Below are 17031 nucleotides of genomic sequence, written 5' to 3'. Positions count from 1 at the left end.
CATCATCCCTGACCCCGGAGCTCACAATCTATCTTCCTATCACACAGTGTATCACTACTCCCATCATCCCTGACCCCAGAGCTCACAATCTAATCTCCTATCACACAGTGTATCACTACTCCCATCATCCCTGACCCCGGAGCTCACAATCTAATCTCCTATCACACAGTGTATCACTACTCCCATCATCCCTGACCCCAGAGCTCACAATCTAATCTCCTATCACACAATGTATCACTACTCCCATCATCCCTGACCCCAGAGCTCACAATCTAATCTCCTATCACACAGTGTATCACTACTCCCATCATCCCCGACCCCGGAGCTCACAATCTAATCTCCTATCACACAGTGTATCACTACTCCCATCATCCCTGACCCCGGAGCTCACAATCTAATCTCCTATCACACAGTGTATCACTACTCCCATCATCCCTGACCCCAGAGCTCACAATCTAATCTCCTATCGCACAGTGTATCACTGCTCCCATCATCCCTGACCCAGGAGCTCACAATCTAATGTCCTATCACACAGTGTATCACTACTCCCATCATCCCTGACCCCAGAGCTCACAATCTAATCTCCTATCACACAATGTATCACTGCTCCCATCATCCCTGACCCCAGAGCTCACAATCTAATCTCCTATCGCACAGTGTATCACTGCTCCCATCATCCCTGACCCCGGAGCTCACAATCTAATCTCCTATCACACAGTGTATCACTACTCCCATCATCCCCGACCCCAGAGCTCACAATCTAATCTCCTATCACACAGTGTATCACTACTCCCATCATCCCTGACCCCGGAGCTCACAATCTAATCTCCTATCACACAGTGTATCACTACTCCCATCATCCCTGACCCCGGAGCTCACAATCTAATCTCCTATCACACAGTGTATCACTACTCCCATCATCCCTGACCCCGGAGCTCACAATCTAATCTCCTATCACACAGTGTATCACTACTCCCATCATCCCCGACCCCAGAGCTCACAATCTAATCTCCTATCACACAGTGTATCACTACTCCCATCATCCCCGACCCCAGAGCTCACAATCTAATCTCCTATCACACAGTGTATCACTACTCCCATCATCCCTGACCCCGGAGCTCACAATCTAATCTCCTATCACACAGTGTATCACTACTCCCATCATCCCCGATCCCGGAGCTCACAATCTAATCTCCTATCACACAGTGTATCACTACTCCCATCATCCCCGACCCCGGAGCTCACAATCTAATCTCCTATCACACAGTGTATCACTACTCCCATCATCCCTGACCCCAGATCTCACAATCTAATCTCCTATCACACAGTGTATCACTACTCCCATCATCCCTGACCCCAGAGCTCACAATCTAATCTCCTATCACACAGTGTATCACTACTCCCATCATCCCTGACCCCGGAGCTCACAATCTAATCTCCTATCACACAGTGTATCACTACTCCCATCATCCCTGACCCCAGAGCTCACAATCTAATCTCCTATCACACAGTGTATCACTACTCCCATCATCCCCGACCCCGGAGCTCACAATCTAATCTCCTATCACACAGTGTATCACTACTCCCATCATCCCTGACCCCGGAGCTCACAATCTAATCTCCTATCACACAGTGTATCACTACTCCCATCATCCCTGACCCCAGAGCTCACAATCTAATCTCCTATCACACAGTGTATCACTACTCCCATCATCCCCGATCCCGGAGCTCACAATCTAATCTCCTATCACACAGTGTATCACTACTCCCATCATCCCCGACCCCGGAGCTCACAATCTAATCTCCTATCACACAGTGTATCACTACTCCCATCATCCCTGACCCCAGATCTCACAATCTAATCTCCTATCACACAGTGTATCACTACTCCCATCATCCCTGACCCCAGAGCTCACAATCTAATCTCCTATCACACAGTGTATCACTACTCCCATCATCCCTGACCCCGGAGCTCACAATCTAATCTCCTATCACACAGTGTATCACTACTCCCATCATCCCTGACCCCAGAGCTCACAATCTAATCTCCTATCACACAGTGTATCACTACTCCCATCATCCCTGACCCCGGAGCTCACAATCTAATCTCCTATCACACAGTGTATCACTACTCCCATCATCCCTGACCCCAGAGCTCACAATCTAATCTCCTATCACACAGTGTATCACTACTCCCATCATCCCTGACCCCAGAGCTCACAATCTAATCTCCTATCACACAGTGTATCACTACTCCCATCATCCCTGACCCCAGAGCTCACAATCTAATCTCCTATCACACAGTGTATCACTACTCCCATCATCCCTGACCCCAGAGTTCACAATCTAATCTCCTATCACACAGTGTATCACTACTCCCATCATCCCTGACCCCAGAGCTCACAATCTAATCTCCTATCACACAGTGTATCACTACTCCCATCATCCCTGACCCCAGAGCTCACAATCTAATCTCCTATCACACAGTGTATCACTACTCCCATCATCCCTGACCCCAGAGCTCACAATCTAATCTCCTATCACACAGTGTATCACTACTCCCATCATCCCCGACCCCAGAGCTCACAATCTAATCTCCCATCACACAGTGTATCACTACTCCCATCATCCCCGACCCCAGATCTCACAATCTAATCTCCTATCACACAGTGTATCACTACTCCCATCATCCCTGACCCCGGAGCTCACAATCTAATCTCCTATCACACAGTGTATCACTACTCCCATCATCCCTGACCCCAGATCTCACAATCTAATCTCCTATCACACAGTGTATCACTACTCCCATCATCCCTGACCCCAGAGCTCACAATCTAATCTCCTATCACACAGTGTATCACTACTCCCATCATCCCTGACCCCAGAGTTCACAATCTAATCTCCTATCACACAGTGTATCACTACTCCCATCATCCCCGACCCCAGATCTCACAATCTAATCTCCTATCACACAGTGTATCACTACTCCCATCATCCCTGACCCCGGAGCTCACAATCTAATCTCCTATCACACAGTGTATCACTACTCCCATCATCCCTGACCCCAGATCTCACAATCTAATCTCCTATCACACAGTGTATCACTACTCCCATCATCCCCGACCCCAGATCTCACAATCTAATCTCCTATCACACAGTGTATCACTACTCCCATCATCCCTGACCCCGGAGCTCACAATCTATCTTCCTATCACACAGTGTATCACTACTCCCATCATCCCTGACCCCGGAGCTCACAATCTAATCTCCTATCACACAGTGTATCACTACTCCCATCATCCCCGACCCCAGAGCTCACAATCTAATCTCCCATCACACAGTGTATCACTACTCCCATCATCCCTGACCCCAGAGCTCACAATCTAATGTCCTATCACACAGTGTATCACTACTCCCATCATCCCTGACCCCAGAGCTCACAATCTAATCTCCTATCACACAGTGTATCACTACTCCCATCATCCCTGACCCCAGAGCTCACAATCTAATCTCCTATCACACAGTGTATCACTACTCCCATCATCCCTGACCCCAGAGCTCACAATCTAATCTCCTATCACACAGTGTATCACTACTCCCATCATCCCTGACCCCAGAGCTCACAATCTAATCTCCTATCACACAGTGTATCACTACTCCCATCATCCCTGACCCCATAGCTCACAATCTAATCTCCTATCACACAGTGTATCACTACTCCCATCATCCCTGACCCCAGAGCTCACAATCTAATCTCCTATCGCACAGTGTATCACTACTCCCATCATCCCTGACCCCAGAGCTCACAATCTAATCTCCTATCGCACAGTGTATCACTACTCCCATCATCCCTGACCCCAGAGCTCACAATCTAATCTCCTATCGCACAGTGTATCACTACTCCCATCATCCCTGACCCCAGAGCTCACAATCTAATCTCCTATCACACAGTGTATCACTACTCCCATCATCCCTGACCCCAGAGCTCACAATCTAATCTCCTATCACACAGTGTATCACTACTCCCATCATCCCTGACCCCAGAGCTCACAATCTAATCTCCTATCACACAATGTATCACTACTCCCATCATCCCTGACCCCGGAGCTCACAATCTAATCTCCTATCACACAGTGTATCACTACTCCCATCATCCCTGACCCCAGAGCTCACAATCTAATCTCCTATCACACAATGTATCACTACTCCCATCATCCCTGACCCCAGAGCTCACAATCTAATCTCCTATCGCACAGTGTATCACTACTCTCATCATCCCTGACCCCAGAGCTCACAATCTAATCTCCTATCACACAATGTATCACTACTCCCATCATCCCTGACCCCGGAGCTCACAATCTAATCTCCTATCACACAGTGTATCACTACTCCCATCATCCCTGACCCCAGAGCTCACAATCTAATCTCCTATCACACAATGTATCACTACTCCCATCATCCCTGACCCCAGAGCTCACAATCTAATCTCCTATCACACAGTGTATCACTACTCCCATCATCCCCGACCCCAGAGCTCACAATCTAATCTCCTATCACACAGTGTATCACTACTCCCATCATCCCCGACCCCAGAGCTCACAATCTAATCTCCTATCACACAGTGTATCACTACTCCCATCATCCCTGACCCCGGAGATCACAATCTAATCTCCTATCACACAGTGTATCACTACTCCCATCATCCCTGACCCCAGAGCTCACAATCTAATCTACTATCACACAGTGTATCACTACTCCCATCATCTCTGACCCCAGAGCTCACAATCTAATCTATCACACAGTTTATCACTACTCCCATCATCCCTGACCCCAGATCTCACAATCTAATCTCCTATCACACAGTGTATCACTGCTCCCATCATCCCTGACCCCAGAGCTCACAATCTAATCTCCTATCACACAGTGTATCACTACTCCCATCATCCCTGACCCCAGAGCTCACAATCTAATCTCCTATCACACAGTGTATCACTACTCCCATCATCCCCGACCCCAGAGCTCACAATCTAATCTCCTATCACACAGTGTATCACTACTCCCATCATCCCCGACCCCGGAGCTCACAATCTAATCTCCTATCACACAGTGTATCACTACTCCCATCATCCCTGACCCCAGAGCTCACAATCTAATCTCCTATCACACAGTGTATCACTACTCCCATCATCCCCGACCCCAGAGCTCACAATCTAATCTCCTATCACACAATGTATCACTACTCCCATCATCCCTGACCCCGGAGCTCACAATCTAATCTCCTATCACACAGTGTATCACTACTCCCATCATCCCTGACCCCGGAGCTCACAATCTAATCTCCTATCACACAGTGTATCACTACTCCCATCATCTCTGACCCCAGAGCTCACAATCTAATCTATCACACAGTTTATCACTACTCCCATCATCCCTGACCCCAGATCTCACAATCTAATCTCCTATCACACAGTGTATCACTGCTCCCATCATCCCTGACCCCAGAGCTCACAATCTAATCTCCTATCACACAGTGTATCACTACTCCCATCATCCCTGACCCCAGAGCTCACAATCTAATCTCCTATCACACAGTGTATCACTACTCCCATCATCCCCGACCCCAGAGCTCACAATCTAATCTCCTATCACACAGTGTATCACTACTCCCATCATCCCCGACCCCGGAGCTCACAATCTAATCTCCTATCACACAGTGTATCACTACTCCCATCATCCCCGACCCCAGAGCTCACAATCTAATCTCCTATCACACAGTGTATCACTACTCCCATCATCCCTGACCCCGGAGCTCACAATCTAATCTCCTATCACACAGTGTATCACTACTCCCATCATCCCTGACCCCGGAGCTCACAATCTAATCTCCTATCACACAGTGTATCACTACTCCCATCATCCCTGACCCCAGAGCTCACAATCTAATCTCCTATCACACAGTGTATCACTACTCCCATCATCCCTGACCCCAGAGCTCACAATCTAATCTCCTATCACACAGTGTATCACTACTCCCATCATCCCTGACCCCAGAGCTCACAATCTAATCTCCTATCACACAGTGTTTCACTACTCCCATCATCCCTGACCCCGGAACTCACAATCTAATCTCCTATCACACAGTGTATCACTACTCCCATCATCCCTGACCCCAGAGCTCACAATCTAATCTCCTATCACACAGTGTATCACTACTCCCATCATCCCTGACCCCAGAGCTCACAATCTAATCTCCTATCACACAGTGTATCACTACTCCCATCATCCCTGACCCCGGAGCTCACAATCTAATCTCCTATCACACAGTGTATCACTACTCCCATCATCCCTGACCCCAGAGCTCACAATCTAATCTCCTATCACACAGTGTATCACTACTCCCATCATCCCCGACCCCAGAGCTCACAATCTAATCTCCTATCACACAGTGTATCACTACTCCCATCATCCCTGACTCCGGAGCTCACAATCTAATCTCCTATCACACAGTGTATCACTACTCCCATCATCCCTGACCGCAGAGCTCACAATCTAATCTCCTATCACACAGTGTATCACTACTCCCATCATCCCTGACCCCAGAGCTCACAATCTAATCTCCTATCACACAGTGTTTCACTACTCCCATCATCCCTGACCCCGGAGCTCACAATCTAATCTCCTATCACACAGTGTATCACTACTCCCATCATCCCTGACCCCGGAGCTCACAATCTAATCTCCTATCACACAGTGTATCACTACTCTCATCATCCCTGACCCCGGAGCTCACAATCTAATCTCCTATCACACAGTGTATCACTACTCCCATCATCCCTGACCCCGGAGCTCACAATCTAATCTCCTATCACACAGTGTATCACTACTCCCATCATCCCTGACCCCGGAGCTCACAATCTAATCTCCTATCACACAGTGTATCACTACTCCCATCATCCCTGACCCCGGAGCTCACAATCTAATCTCCTATCACACAGTGTATCACTACTCCCATCATCCCTGACCCCGGAGCTCACAATCTAATCTCCTATCACACAGTGTATCACTACTCCCATCATCCCTGACCCCAGAGCTCACAATCTAATCTCCTATCACACAGTGTATCACTACTCCCATCATCCCTGACCCCGGAGCTCACAATCTAATCTCCTATCACATAGTGTATCACTACTCCCATCATCCCTGACCCCAGAGCTCACAATCTAATCTCCTATCACACAGTGTATCACTACTCCCATCATCCCTGACCCCAGAGCTCACAATCTAATCTCCTATCACACAGTGTATCACTACTCCCATCATCCCTGACCCCAGAGCTCACAATCTAATCTCCTATCACACAGTGTATCACTACTCCCATCATCCCTGACCCCGGAGCTCACAATCTAATCTCCTATCACACAGTGTATCACTACTCCCATCATCCCTGACCCCGGAGCTCACAATCTAATCTCCTATCACACAGTGTATCACTACTCCCATCATCCCTGAACCCGGAGCTCACAATCTAATCTCCTATCACACAGTGTATCACTACTCCCATCATCCCTGACCCCGGAGCTCACAATCTAATCTCCTATCACACAGTGTATCACTACTCCCATCATCCCTGAACCCGGAGCTCACAATCTAATCTCCTATCACACAGTGTATCACTACTCCCATCATCCCTGACCCCGGAGCTCACAATCTAATCTCCTATCACACAGTGTATCACTACTCCCATCATCCCTGACCCCGGAGCTCACAATCTAATCTCCTATCACACAGTGTATCACTACTCCCATCATCCCTGACCCCGGAGCTCACAATCTAATCTCCTATCACACAGTGTATCACTACTCCCATCATCCCTGACCCCAGAGCTCACAATCTAATCTCCTATCACACAGTGTATCACTACTCCCATCATCCCCAACCCCGGAGCTCACAATCTAATCTCCTATCACACAGTGTATCACTACTCCCATCATCCCTGACCCCAGAGCTCACAATCTAATCTCCTATCACACAGTGTATCACTACTCCCATCATCCCCGACCCCGGAGCTCACAATCTAATCTCCTATCACACAGTGTATCACTACTCCCATCATCCCTGACCCCAGAGCTCACAATCTAATCTCCTATCACACAGTGTATCACTACTCCCATCATCCCCGACCCCAGAGCTCACAATCTAATCTCCTATCACACAGTGTATCACTACTCCCATCATCCCCGACCCCGGAGCTCACAATCTAATCTCCTATCACACAGTGTATCACTACTCCCATCATCCCTGACCCCAGAGCTCACAATCTAATCTCCTATCACACAGTGTATCACTACTCCCATCATCCCCGACCCCAGAGCTCACAATCTAATCTCCTATCACACAGTGTATCACTACTCCCATCATCCCTGACCCCAGGTGCCCCTCTCTTGCCCAGCGTACCCCTTCCCCTCGTCACATTGTGTCAGCACCTCCATCTGTTCTGTCACATTTAATCTAAATGTTTTCTTCTATTACATCCCGTCGTTCATCCGCAGCACTGAACATGTCACCAAATGCAACTCCGACTGCACGGAATACTAGTCAAGGGTCCAGGCTGAAGGTGAGAACCTATAATGCTAGATCTGCTGACAACCAGCCTGTGTACAGGTGTCAGGATGTCAGCCCCACCCCCACTGATGACGTCACTGATATATCTGACAACCAGCCTGTGTAAAGGTGTGAGGTTGTCGGCGCTACCCTTGCTGATGACGTCACTGTCGCTCCCTCCCTACCTCCAGGTCTTCCTCTTTGCGCTCTCTTTTGCGTACATCACCAAGTCTCTCGCTCTCATGTACTCGCGGAGTATGATCACTCAGATTGAGAGAAGATTCAACATCCCGTCCTCTCTGGTCGGAGTCATCGACGGCAGCTTTGATATTGGTAATGATGGAATGTCCTGTGTGATACAATGTATCAGTGACAGATGTGGGAAGTGTCACAGGGGATTGGTGTATGCAAATTATCTGATGGAATCACATTAACCCTTTAATGTGTCTAAGGCAACTTATTGGTCATCATATTCGTCAGTTACTTTGGGGCAAAGCTTCATCGTCCAAGAATGATTTCCATCGGATGTCTGATCATGTTCCTGGGAAGCTGCCTGACCGCAACACCACACTTCATCATGAAACGGTGAGAAAGAGAATAATGAGCAGGAAATGTGGATATTCTCCCACCTCAGCTAAGTACAGACCTCACTGTATATATATATATATATATATCTGGTAACACTCTGCTGCCTGAGAAACCACTAGGGATAGGAACCTGTATACAGAGGTATATGATAAGATCCTGTCTGAAGCCACCACTAGGGGGAGCTCCCTGTATACAGAGATGCATGATAGGATCCTGTCTGCAGTTACCACTAGGGGGAGCTCCCTGTATACAGAGATACAAGATAAGATCCTGTCTGCAGCCACCACTAGGGGGAGTTCCCTGTATACAGAGATACATGATAAGATCCTGTCTGCAGCCACCACTAGGGGGAGCTCCCTGTATACAGAGATACATGGTAAGATCCTGTCTGCAGCCAACACTAGGGGGAGCTCCCTGTATACATAGATACATGGTAAGATCCTGTCTGTAGCCACCACTAGGGGGAGCTCTCTGTATACAGAGATACATGATAAGATCCTGTCTGCAGTCACCACTAGGGGGAGCTCCCTATACACAAAGATACATAAGATCCTGTCTGCAGCCACCACTAGGGGGAGCTCCCTGTATACAGAGATTCATGATAAGATCCTGTCTGCAGCCACCACTAGGGGGAGCTCCCTGTATACAGAGATACACGATAAGATCCTGTCTGCAGTCACCACTAGGGGGAGCTCCCTGTATACAGAGATACATGATAAGATCCTGTCTGCAGCCACCACTAGGGGGAGCTCCCTGTATACAGAGATACATGATAAGATCCTGTCTGCAGCCACCACTAGGGGGAGCTCCCAGTAAGCAGAGATACATGATAAGGTCCTGTCTGTAGCCACCACTAGGGGGAGCTCCCTGTATACAGAGATACATGATAAGATCCTGTCTCCAGCCACCACTAGGGGGAGCTCCCTGTATACAGAGATACATAAGATCCTGTCTGCAGCCACCAGTAGGGGGAGCTCCCTGTATACAGAGATACATGATAAGGTCCTGTCTGCAGCCACCACTAGGGGGAGCTCCCTGTATACAGAGATACACGATAAGATCCAGTCTGCAGCCACCACTTGGGGGGAGCTCCCTGTATACAGAGATACATGATAAGGTCCTGTCTGCAGCCACCACTAGGGGGAGCTCCCTGTATACAGAGATACATGATAAGATCCTGTCTCCAGCCACCACTAGGGGGAGCTCCCTGTATACAGAGATACATAAGATCCTGTCTGCAGCCACCAGTAGGGGGAGCTCCCTGTATACAGAGATACATGATAAGGTCCTGTCTGCAGCCACCACTATGGGGAGCTCTCTGTATACAGAGATACATGATAAGATCCTGTCTGCAGCCACCACTAGGGGGAGCTCCCTGTATACAGAGATACATGATAAGATCCAGTCTGCAGCCACCACTACGGGGAGCTCCCTGTATACAGAGATATATGATAAGATCCTGTCTGCAGTCACCACTAGGGGGAGCTCCATGTATACAGAGATATGTGATAAGATTCTGTCTGCAGCCACCACTAGGGGGAGCTCCCTGTATACAGAGATGCATGATAAGGTCCTGTCTGCAGTCACCACTAGGGGGAGCTCCCTGTATACTGATCTGCACTGTATACTCTGACATATACACATAATGATGTGATGCTGTTGTGTGATGATGATGACTATTTGCAGGTATCAGTATGAAGGATTGGTCTCGCGCTCCTCAGAGAACTCCTCGTCTTATGTTAACCTTTGTCTGGCCAATCACAGCCGAGCTCCAGCCCCCGAGGTTCCTGAAGGTTCATTTTTAACTGTTTTTTGGGGGCTTTCCTCTTATTCTGTCAATGTCTCCCAGACATCATGCTCATCGACATATACGGATGATATTTAGACGTTACAGCCGCCGTCCACGCATCGGGTCAGGACGCAGTGATCACTGCACTTGGGGGGGGGCTGCGAACCCAGTGCGGAGGGTCAGGGCCACACACAGGTGACAGGGCTGAGAGCAGCTGGAGGGTCAGGGACGCAGGGGTTGAGCATCACAGAGCCCTGCCGAAAATTCTGCGCCCCTGGGGATACAATGTGTCCGTATGCATGAAACCTGGCCATGTGAATGCGGCCTAAGAGGAGCAAAACTCAGAAGGTGTCAGGGAGGACAGCGTAAACCATGAGGGCGCAAACAGGACAAGAGAGGGACTGACCGCTCCTGGGGACTCATTCACCCAAAATCCTGAAGTGGAAACAGGCGCCAATAACCCAACAAACTAAGACACTCGATCATTGGGGGAAATCATTTTTAAGCATGTTAACCCTGTGCGACCAGCATGTGCTGATGAGAAGCGCCGCTGTAGGTGACGCGCCCCAGAGGCCGTGGGGTACTCGGCGCCGGGCCCGTTAACCTCAATGGGAGATGCCACAGTGGCGGCGACCCGGTCCGTGGCCCCAGGCGGTCATGTAAAAGGGGGAGAATTGGATGGGGAAAAAGTTTATGTAGTGTTCGACTGTAGTATATCCGGCACTGCAGATGACCCCTGGGGGGTAGATGGTGACGGCACTGCAGATGACCCCTGGGGGGTAGATGGTGACGGCAGTGCAGATGATCCCTGGGGGGTAGATGGTGACGGCAGTGCAGATGACCCCTGGGGGGTAGATGGTGACGGCACTGCAGATGATCCCTGGGGGGTAGATGGTGACGGCAGTGCAGATGACCCCTGGGGGGTAGATGGTGATGGCAGTGCAGATGATCCCTGGGGGGGTAGATGGTGACGGCAGTGCAGATGACCCCTGGGGGGTAGATGGTGACGGCAGTGCAGATGACCCCTGGGGGGTAGATGGTGACGGCAGTGCAGATGACCCCTGGGGGGTAGATGGTGATGGCAGTGCAGATGACCCCTGGGGGGTAGATGGTGACGGCACTGCAGATGACCCCTGGGGGGTAGATGGTGACGGCAGTGCAGATGACCCCTGGGGGGTAGATGGTGACGGCAGTGCAGATGACCCCTGGGGGGTAGATGGTGACGGCAGTGCAGATGATCCCTGGGGGGTAGATGGTGACGGCAGTGCAGATGACCCCTGGGGGGTAGATGGTGACGGCAGTGCAGATGACCCCTGGGGGGTAGATGGTGACGGCAATGCAGATGATCCCTGGGGGGTTAGATGGTGACGGCAGTGCAGATGACCCCTGGGGGGTAGATGGTGATGGCAGTGCAGATGACCCCTGGGGGGGAAGATGGTGACGGCACTGCAGATGATCCCTGGGGGGGGTAGATGGTGACGGCAGTGCAGATGATCCATGGGGGGTAGATGGTGACGGCAGTGCAGATGTTTAAACCCCTCCAACCAGGGCCGACCCCCAGAGGTTGTGATGGAAGTAGAAGGCCCGGAGTCATAAGGCAGGAGGCAAGTAACGTCACATTATCATTTTCTGTAGTTCAGAGGAGATGTTACAACTCTCACCCGGTTACAGTCGGCTCTGGAGAGTGGGAGTCCTCCTTCGCTCTGCTGCTGTGACTCGGTATAAGCTTCCTGCTAGTCTGATCCCTTCTGGGACCACGGCTTCCCGCAGCCTAAAACTTCCAGTATTGCTTCTACTCACTGTGTATTTCTGAGTGAAAACACTTCTCTGCTGGTTGTATAGTCCCACACAGCCTCTCAGCTTACCACCCTGCTCTGAAAGCTTGGATGGTCTAGGGGCCGACACCCTGATGCTTCTTAGCTCTCATTCCTGGATTGAGCACCTGTCTAATGGCTCCCAAGAGCGTTCTTCTTCTCTTCCTTCTTCTCTTCCTTCTTCTTCTCTTCCTTCTTCTTCACACTGAAAACAACAGCTCTCGACTCCTCCCCCTCTAAGCTTCAGACAAGTGAGGGAGGGAGGTAAATTGTGTGTGTGTTGTGGTCTGTAGCAGAGAAAGTATAACTCCCATTGCTCACAAAACACATACAAAACAGTACATATTTAACCCTTTTGTGGCGGTAAAGAGGCAGGGCGCCACATAGCCATGTCTGAGACCCCACCGTGCTCCATTGCAGGCATGTCTGAAACCCCTCCGTGCTCCACTGTAGACATCACCAAGCTCCTGCTGTGCTTCGCCATAGACAGGCTCCCACCATGCTCCACTGTAGACATCACCAGGCTCCTGCTGTGCTTCACTGTAGACATCACCAGGCTCCTGCTGTGCTTCACTGTAGACATCACCAGGCTCCTGCTGTGCTTCACTGTAGACATCACCAGGCTCCCACCTTGCTCAATTGTAGACATCACCAGGCTTCTGCCTTGCTTCACTGTAGACATCACTGAGCTCCTGTCGTACTCCACTGGAGACATCACCGAGCCCCTGCGATGCCTCACTATAGACATCCCTAAGTTCCTGCCATGCTTCACTGTAGACATCACCGAGCTCCCGCCGTACCTCATTGTAAGTATTGCCAAGCCCCCGCCATGCTTCACTGTAGGTATTGCCGAGCCCCCGCCATGCTTCACTGTAGGTATCGCTGAGCACCCACCTTGCTGCACTGTAGGTATTGCCAAGCCCCTGCCATGCTTCACTGTAGACATTGAGCCTCCGCTGTGCCCCCGCCATTACAGCCTCTTATGGTCTGCATTACACAATCTGATTGCTCTAATTGTAAAAAAAAAAAAACAAAAAAAAAACTTTCTTATTTAGCTGCCAGAAACGCCTTTCTTCCCCCTGTAATGAGCGTCACCTGGTCCTTAGTGCGGTCTTTGGAAGGAGTTAGTCCTGTGCCGTCCTTTGTACTGAACACATGTATATTATACATGTCAATGAGGTCTCCTCTGAGGTGTCTGTATTCTAAGCTAAACAGCCCAACTGCTCCAAAATCACATGAGGTCTCCATCCCGTGTAATATAGGAGAGGTCTCCATCCCGTGTAATATAGGAGAGGCCTCCATCCTGTGTAATATAGGAGAGGCCTCCATCCTGTGTAATATAGGAGAGACCTCCATCCTGTGTAATATAGGAGAGACCTCCATCCCGTGTAATATAGGAGAGGTCTCCATCCTGTGTAATATAGGAGAGGCCTCCATCCCGTGTAATATAGGAGAGGCCTCCATCCCGTGTAATATAGGAGAGACCTCCATCCCGTGTAATATAGGAGAGGCCTCCATCCTGTGTAATATAGGAGAGGTCTCCATCCCGTGTAATATAGGAGAGGCCTCCATCCTGTGTAATATAGGAGAGGCCTCCATCCCTTCTAATATAGGAGAGGCATCCATCCTGTGTAATATAGGAGAGGCCTCCATCCTGTGTAATATAGGAGAGGTCTCCATCCTGTGTAATATAGGAGAGACCTCCATCCTGTGTAATATAGGAGAGGTCTCCATCCAGTGTAATATAGGAGAGACCTCCATCCAGTGTAATATAGGAGAGGCCTCCATCCTGTGTAATATAGGAGAGGCCTCCATCCTGTGTAATATAGGAGAGGCCTCCATCCCTTCTAATATAGGAGAGGCATCCATCCTGTGTAATATAGGAGAGACCTCCATCCTGTGTAATATAGGAGAGGTCTCCATCCTGTGTAATATAGGAGAGACCTCCATCCTGTGTAATATAGGAGAGGTCTCCATCCAGTGTAATATAGGAGAGACCTCCATCCAGTGTAATATAGGAGAGGCCTCCATCCTGTGTAATATAGGAGAGACCTCCATCCTGTGTAATATAGGAGAGACCTTCTTCCTGTGTAATATAGGAGAGGTCTCCATCCAGTGTAATATAGGAGAGGCCTCCATCCAGTGTAATGTAGGAGAGGCCTCCATCCCGTGTAATGTAGGAGAGGCCTCCATCCCGTGTAATATAGGAGAGGCCTCCATCCCATGTAATATAGGAGAGACCTCCATCCTGTGTAATATAGGAGAGACCTCCATCCTGTGTAATATAGGAGAGATCTCCATCCTGTGTAATATAGGAGAGGCCTCCATCCCGTGTAATATAGGAGAGGCCTCCATCCCGTGTAATATAGGAGAGGCCTCCATCTTGTGTAATATAGGAGAGACCTCCATCCTGTGTAATATAGGAGAGACCTCCATCCTGTGTAATATAGGAGAGACCTCTATCCCGTGTAATATAGGAGAGGCCTCCATCCCGTGTAATATAGGAGAGGCCTCCATCCCGTGTAATATAGGAGAGGCCTCCATCCCGTGTAATATAGGAGAGGCCTCCATCCAGTGTAATATAGGAGAGGCCTCCATCCAGTGTAATATAGGAGAGGCCTCCATCCCGTGTAATATAGGAGAGACCTCCATCCCATGTAATATAGGAGAGACCTCCATCCCATGTAATATAGGAGAGACCTCCATCACGTGTAATATAGGAGAGGCCTCCATCCCGTGTAATATAGGAGAGGCCTCCATCCCGTGTAATATAGGAGAGACCTCCATCCCATGTAATATAGGAGAGACCTCCATCCAGTGTAATATAGGAGAGGCCTCCATCCTGTGTAATATAGGAGAGATCTCCATCCTGTGTAATATAGGAGAGATCTCCATCCCGTGTAATATAGGAGAGGCCTCCATCCAGTGTAATATAGGAGAGGCCTCCATCCCGTGTAATATAGGAGAGGCCTCCATCCCCTGTAATATAGGAGAGGCCTCCATCCCGTGTAATATAGGAGAGACCTCATCCCATGTAATATAGGAGAGGCCTCCATCCTGTGTAATATAGGAGAGGCCTCCATCCCTTGTAATATAGGAGAGACCTCCATCCTGTGTAATATAGGAGAGGCCTCCATCCAGTGTAATATAGGAGAGACCTCCATCCAGTGTAATATAGGAGAGACCTCCATCCTGTGTAATATAGGAGAGACCTCCATCCAGTGTAATATAGGAGAGACCTCCATCCAGTGTAATATAGGAGAGACCTCCATCCAGTGTAATATAGGAGAGGCCTCCATCCAGTGTAATATAGGAGAGACCTCCATCCAGTGTAATATAGGAGAGACCTCCATCCTGTGTAATATAGGAGAGACCTCCATCCCCTGTAATATAGGAGAGACCTCCATCCCTTGTAATATAGGAGAGGCCTCCATCCAGTGTAATATAGGAGAGGCCTCCATCCCGTGTAATATAGGAGAGACCTCCATCCTGTGTAATATAGGAGAGGCCTCCATCCCGTGTAATATAGGAGAGACCTCCATCCAGTGTAATATAGGAGAGACCTCCATCCCCTGTAATATAGGAGAGACCTCCATCCCATGTAATATAGGAGAGGCCTCCATCCTGTGTAATATAGGAGAGACCTCCATCCTGTGTAATATAGGAGAGGCCTCCATCCCATGTAATATAGGAGAGACCTCCATCCTGTGTAATATAGGAGAGGCCTCCATCCCGTGTAATATAGGAGAGACCTCCATCCAGTGTAATATAGGAGAGACCTCCATCCCCTGTAATATAGGAGAGACCTCCATCCCATGTAATATAGGAGAGGCCTCCATCCTGTGTAATATAGGAGAGACCTCCATCCTGTGTAATATAGGAGAGGCCTCCATCCCATGTAATATAGGAGAGACCTCTATCCCTTGTAATATAGGAGAGACCTCCATCCCGTGTAATATAGGAGAGACCTCCATCCCCTGTAATATAGGAGAGACCTCCATCCCATGTAATATAGGAGAGACCTCCATCCAGTGTAATATAGGAGAGGCCTCCATCCTGTGTAATATAGGAGAGACCTCCATCCTGTGTAATATAGGAGAGGCCTCCATCCCATGTAATATAGGAGAGACCTCTATCCCTTGTAATATAGGAGAGACCTCCATCCAGTGTAATATAGGAGAGACCTCCATCCCCTGTAATATAGGAGAGACCTCCATCCCATGTAATATAGGAGAGACC

General features: G+C 49.3%; 1 protein-coding gene across 2 annotated transcripts in view; it reads left to right on the top strand.

Moving 5' to 3' along the window:
- LOC141075024 (solute carrier organic anion transporter family member 1A2-like) overlaps positions 1 to 17031 on the top strand; it is a 101577-nt gene that overhangs the window by 12231 nt on the left and 72315 nt on the right. For both annotated transcript variants that reach the window (XM_073562345.1, XM_073562344.1), the window contains exons 2-5: positions 8550 to 8614; positions 8793 to 8934; positions 9054 to 9186; positions 10876 to 10982. In XM_073562345.1, coding sequence (XP_073418446.1) covers positions 8558 to 8614; positions 8793 to 8934; positions 9054 to 9186; positions 10876 to 10982 — 439 coding nt within the window. In that variant the 5' untranslated portion in view covers positions 8550 to 8557. The remainder of the gene's footprint in view (positions 1 to 8549; positions 8615 to 8792; positions 8935 to 9053; positions 9187 to 10875; positions 10983 to 17031) is intronic.

This window comes from Dendrobates tinctorius, unplaced genomic scaffold, assembly GCF_039654945.1.
Source record: "Dendrobates tinctorius isolate UK_male_01 unplaced genomic scaffold, ASM3965494v1 ptg000348l, whole genome shotgun sequence".
Classification (NCBI taxonomy): domain Eukaryota; kingdom Metazoa; phylum Chordata; class Amphibia; order Anura; family Dendrobatidae; genus Dendrobates; species Dendrobates tinctorius.
The sequence above is the reverse complement of the archived record's forward strand: the minus strand, read 5'-3'. Positions and strand labels throughout refer to the sequence as shown.